Source organism: Anopheles gambiae, chromosome 3 (genome assembly GCF_943734735.2).
Source record: "Anopheles gambiae chromosome 3, idAnoGambNW_F1_1, whole genome shotgun sequence".
Lineage (NCBI taxonomy): Eukaryota > Metazoa > Arthropoda > Insecta > Diptera > Culicidae > Anopheles > Anopheles gambiae.
Genome location: NC_064602.1, coordinates 20,887,986 through 20,893,829, shown reverse-complemented (window position 1 = coordinate 20,893,829; position 5,844 = coordinate 20,887,986). Strand labels below are relative to the sequence as shown.

The window sequence follows — 5,844 nt, the reverse complement described above, 5'->3', positions numbered from 1 at the left end:
ATGTTCTTCTTTTCTTTTGCAGTGAAAAGCAACGGTCGGCGCGCCGCACTTTCGAGGAACCTTTTTACCTAGTTTTTGGGCCGGAAAAGACGAGGAAGACGACGTCGTCCAAACGGCAAAAGTGCCGCGGCCGTGTGCGGTTTGTGTTTCCCAAGAGAAACCACTCATCGCAGGGTTTTGGCGCGGTATAAAACAAGGAGAGCTGGCAAGGAACAGCAAACAAGAACCGCAGCAAGAACCAATTCCCCGTCGAACCACCATTCTCCTGGGCTCTCGATACCACTCGGTTTTTTCGGTAAATAATTACATTTACTCGTTAAAGTAGCGAGAGTTCACCTGAATTGCCTACACTAGGGGACGACGACATTGTTTGCCGTACGCAGGGCCGGAAGTGTAGGCCGGCAGCGAGATTAGAACGGACATCGTGCAACACTCCCCTGCTATTGTGTGAGCAAATTGGCAGGATTCGCCATTTTTATTGAATCACTACTAGTAGCCTCATCTCTAGGGAGAGTGCGTGTGCTCATTTCGTGCCCTTAAAAGTAGCAACGGGCGAGGGACAACGGGAGCAACCCGGAGCAGGCAGGCACCAATTGGAACACATTTTTAATGCAAGGAAGGAAGCGTTTAGCAACAGTGGAAATTGAGCAATTTCGACCGAATTCGTTTGCGCCCGAACGTGGCGGCGAGCAGTGGCCGGCGCACGCACGAAACGGTGGGTCGAGACCGGGGCAACACAGCAACGATGAGTGTCCAGCGCTGGCTGAGCATTTTCCTGTTCGGTGCCAACGTGTTAGCAGGTAAGAAGCGCTCCCATCGAGGTTCTGTGCTGTTAATTTAATTCGATTTCGCGCTCCCCAGGTCTCCTAGTGACGGGCTGCCTTGCGAGCGAGGCTGCCGTTCGTTCCAGCGGCTCCACCACCGAGCTGTTGCTTCACAAGCTGCCGGTACCGATTGCGGTGCCAACCGTGGAAACGTTACCCCGAGCCCCGAGCAGGTACGATGGGGAGCCAACGGGCGCCGACAGTAACGCGTTCGTGGCGGCCGACATCATCAACCTCGACCGGGACGGTGCGGTCAGCTTTATACCGCGCCGGGACGTGCGGTACCAGCGGGCGGTACCGCCCGAGTATGCCGGTGCGTCCGCCCTGCCCCACTGCGAAACGTTCACGATGGGCGATCCGGACACGAAAACGCTGTACAATCCGGGCTGGCCGGGCAACTACCCGAACAACAGTGACTGCGTGGTGGTGCTGGAGGCACCGGTCGGTTTTCTCGTTCGGCTCGACTTCCGGGACCACTTTCACGTCGAACCGTCGGAAGAGTGCAAGTACGACTTTCTCGAGGTAAGGGAAAGGCAATGGGAGGGTGTTGGGTGGCATTGGGGAGATTGTGATTTGCGCTCCAAACCACACACACACGCTTCCGGCCACAATGTGGCGACGGCGACGACTGAGAATGTAATGCTCCTCTTGTCGCCCTTTTGCAGATCCGTGACGGTGCGCACGGCTTCTCGACGCTGATCGGGAAGTACTGCGGTCAAACCTACCCGCCCATGATCACCTCGAAGGAGCGCTTCCTGTGGTTGCACTTCCACTCCGACGAAAACATCGAGTACAACGGGTTCGTCGTCGTGTACGATTACGTGCCGCGGCCTACTTCGTGTAAGTAGATGCGGATTTACGAGTGTGTGTATGTGTGTGAGTGTGTGTCGTACAACTTTTGCTTTATTTCACAGCCATCTACGACGACGAAAGCTGCCGGATGGAAGTTTCCGGCATGGAGGGGTTCGTCAACCGTACCGATGTGCCGCGCGAAAAGCAACAAACCGTGATCGAGCACGGGCTGTCGCTGGACTGCATGTGGGTCGTCACGGTGGCGGACGGGTGGAAGGTAAGGGGAGGAATGAAACACCCAAAATCAATGCACTTAACACCTTAGGGAGTGCGTATCCATAAGTTACGTAATGCTCGGATAAAGTTGTTTTTTAGGTTCTTTTGAAAATTGTCATTATTAAAAGTAAAAAACTGAGTGATTTCAACATTTTATGAAAACTATTCAACTCCACCTGAGGAATCATTATGATTTCTTGCAAAACTTTTTCACCTTGCTTATTGTTTAGTAACTCACTCGGTGTGACCTGAATCACAAAATAGTGAATCGCGAGTCAGTGCGGAAAATAAATGTTTTGAATAGAAATAGAGTGTCCAGCGAGACGGCCTAGAGAATCAGTGAGACGAATCACAAAAAAACAAATCACTCGACACAGTCTGCACGGAAAAAGAGTACATGGAATCACGAAAAAGTGATTAACTTATTTAATTATTTTATGCATTAATGGAAAGCCTTTAAAAAAGGAAAACCGAGCTGCTACCTCTCATATTCATTTGACTCATTTGAATGGAGCGATTGTTTTATTTTATTTTTTATGGTTCTGGAGTATTTTTGAAGATTTTTTTTGTAAAATTGCCCATTCTACAAGCTTTTAATTAATTTATATTTTCAATATGACAAAAAGTTACACCATTTGACACTTTTTTCTCAATGTTAAGTCTATTGCAAAGTACATATGCACCCCTAATGGCTATATTACCACCGACAAACCAACGTGACACTTCGAACAAAATGAGCTTCAAAATTTGTCTCCTTATTTCAAATGAAAATACGTTAAACACTAGCGCCATCTCTATAATGATTCGCTTACTACACTGACACAGAGAAGAAACTGCTAAATCCCCTTTTTGTTTTTCTTCCCAAAATCAATGCGTATTGTTTTATGTACTTCTCACATCTTTTGCATGGATTTGGAAACTTATAAAATGATTTTCCTGGGTGTTTTGTCCAATAATTCTCCCAAAATCTTGCCTCACACTTCCTTCCCAATTTGTATTTAGAAAAGTTGTTTACATCGAAGCAGCAGTGAACAGAGCTTACTTTGACAGAAGTGTTCGCCTCACTTCTGACCTCACTTCTGGCCTCACTTCAAATGACAGTACTTTCGTGTGGGACACTTTTGTAACGCCAGTGTCACGTCGGTTTGTCGGTAGTATTACACTAGATTTAAGTTGAATTGGAATTATTTTGTCAAGTTCGATTTTGTGTGGAATTATTCTGTCAAGTAGTCCGCTTGACCGTTCAATCACGTCGGAAAAAGCGAATCATAATACACTGAAATCTGAAATGCTGAAATGAAAATAAGATTTTGTTGGCCTTTTATTTAGCACTCTGACAGTTAAATTCATTTCGGAACGGTAACAGCCACGCATACATGCACAACTGTCAAATGTATTTTGACATATGAATTTATTACCACCTGCCCAATGTAATAGACCCATAACAAACACATCTACTTAATTTGAATATCTCGAATGTCAAATTCCATACTTTTAAGCCAACATATTTCTAAAATGTGAGTAATATTGATTAAGTATGATTGTTTAATCATTCGGGAAACTTAAAATAGTTTCATTGAACAGGTAAAAAACGAAAACTACTAAGCTTTACTAATAAAAAGATACATTTTTTACACTTTCCTATTCTCACTTTACTCGTTACGTAACTTATGGATGTTCCCCTTTTATTACCTACACCATTCAATTACCATCGCTTTTTTATCGCCCCGAAGAGCTAACATCTCTCACCGGTTGTACTTTCTCACTCTGCATTCGTTCGGATTTTTAGATTCAACTATCCTTCCTCAAGTTCAAGCTGGAGCGACCGAACGATTGTGAAAGCAACTTTGTGGACGTGTTCACCGAACGGACGGACCTACCATCGAGGTAAGGGAACCGTGTCCATTGGACCACGCAGATAATTCAATCTCCCACAAACCAGCGCTAGGATGTAGACACGACCGCGACGTACGAAATGCGGCCATGGACTGGCGCATCATTACCGTGCCGCACAAATTAACTCTCTCTCTCCTGCTCTCTCCCTCTCCCTCTACAGACTGAAAAACTTTTGCGGCTCCATCGCCGACTCGGTCGTATCGCGCTCGAACGTCCTGCACATCCGCTTCTTCGCGGAAGCGGCCGCCATTAATTCCACCTTCTCCATCCTCTTCACTGCATTTAGGGAGAAGGCGGCCGGTGAAAGTAAGTGCATTTGTGCGGCGGGGGGGGGGGGAGGTTGTGGTACCCCACCGCTTTGTTCCGTTCATTTAATTTACGGTTTCGATTTCCTTCGCGCACGCACACACAGCCTGTGACGATACGGAGTACGATTGCGAGGACGCGACCTGTATATCCGGCGAGCTGCGCTGCAACGGCCGCATCAACTGCCGGTTCCGGTGGGACGAGGACGAGTGTCAGGTAAAAGAGAGAGAGTGGGAGGAATCATACTGCACAAAAGCACAGATATTTTCACTAAAATGCTCTTATTTCTCTCCTTTTCCTATCCATGGCGCACGAACAACAAAACAATAGAAACAAGCGGCCGCCCAATCGGAGCACGTCATCATCATCGTGATTGTGTTCGGGCTCATCCTCGGCGGCATGATACTGCTGTTCCTGTTCAACTGCAGCAGGAAGATTATCCGCGACCACAAGATCATCCGCGAGCACATCCGGCAGTCGCGGGAAAGCAAGCTCAACGAGCTCGGGCGCCATTCGACGAAGAAGCTTGTTGATCTGGACATTACCAAGCTGCCGCCGCCCGCGTTCGACAAGGAGCCGCTGAACGTGCTGGAGGGTGGTGGCGGTGCGACGAACGCGTCCAATGGGCAGTACTATCGCGAGCTGGGCATTGGGAGCGTTGGTGGAGGAAGTGCAGGAAGTGGTGGTGGTGGTGGTGGTGGAACGGGACCGCACATGTTTAGCAGCCGGATAGACATCAAGGCGGACCCGCAGCATGCGGACGTGCTGCGGGGCAGCTACCAGGAGGATCCACTGTCCCGGTCCGGGACGCTCGGGCGGGACGGCGGCATGTGTGATATGGCGTGCCAGACGCGGTAAGGAAAGGGAAGCGCTCGGTGATTATTAAATTGTAATTATCTTTGTTCGTTTTTTTTCTTCGCCCTTTCCAGGGAATCGCTCTTCCAGCCGGTGTTTAAAAGCAAGCTCAACCAATCACCGAACCAGCTGCAAAATAGCATACGCTTCTCCACGTTCGGCTACGAAAGTCAGCAGCAACAGCAACAGCAGCAGCAGGAGCAGCTTCCTGCCGTCACACCGCCACCACCGCGGGTGAAACACCATCATCACCATCATCATCACCATCACGGCGGGACGCTCGACGGCACGAAAAGCTCCAAGGTGAACCGGATCGAGCTGGAAGACCTTTCGCCCCCTGGGTCGGGCGGCGGGTACGATGACCGTAGCGACGAGACGGCACTGCACCAACAGCTGGGCCAACAGCATGGCCACTCGCACGGTCACGCCCACCACACCCACCAGCATCCGCACGCGCACCAAAAGATGGCGCACGACCGCACCAACCTGACTGAAACTGGCGGCGGTCCTGGACGAGGTGGGGTCGGCAGTGGTGGGGCTGGTTCGTACGGGGCCGACATCCGGAAGTCGGCACCGGACGTCATCATCATGACCTCCTCCCATTGACCCGACGGGGACGGTTAGCTAAATTGGATTAGAATTGGTGTGGTGGTGGCGCGCGATGGCCGCGTTCATTTTTGTGTTTTCGAGAAGTTCTGGTTCCAGAATTTGGAATCAAGTGCGCATATTGTACTGAATGCGTCTTACGGAAAGGCATCTTTGTGCTTTGTGCCACGAGGTGTGCTCTTCTTGGTTGTTTGATTTTGAGGACAACGGGACGGGTTGTACCCAACTTTGTGGTAGCGGGATTTGGCACTGGCCGGTTTAGGGTGTCGGGGGTCCTAAGCGATAAGAA

The 5,844-nt window shown here is 49.6% G+C and overlaps 1 protein-coding gene across 1 annotated transcript; it reads left to right on the top strand.

Moving 5' to 3' along the window:
* Positions 1 to 442: 442 nt before the first annotated feature.
* On the top strand, positions 443 to 5,844 carry LOC1279908 (uncharacterized). The gene is made up of 9 exons (XM_061655455.1): positions 443 to 800; positions 862 to 1,346; positions 1,490 to 1,664; positions 1,739 to 1,893; positions 3,682 to 3,779; positions 3,949 to 4,094; positions 4,201 to 4,310; positions 4,425 to 4,948; positions 5,024 to 5,844. The coding sequence occupies exons 1-9, from the start codon at positions 746 to 748 to the stop codon at positions 5,553 to 5,555; spliced, it is 2,280 nt and encodes a 759-aa protein (XP_061511439.1). The 5' UTR covers positions 443 to 745; the 3' UTR covers positions 5,556 to 5,844.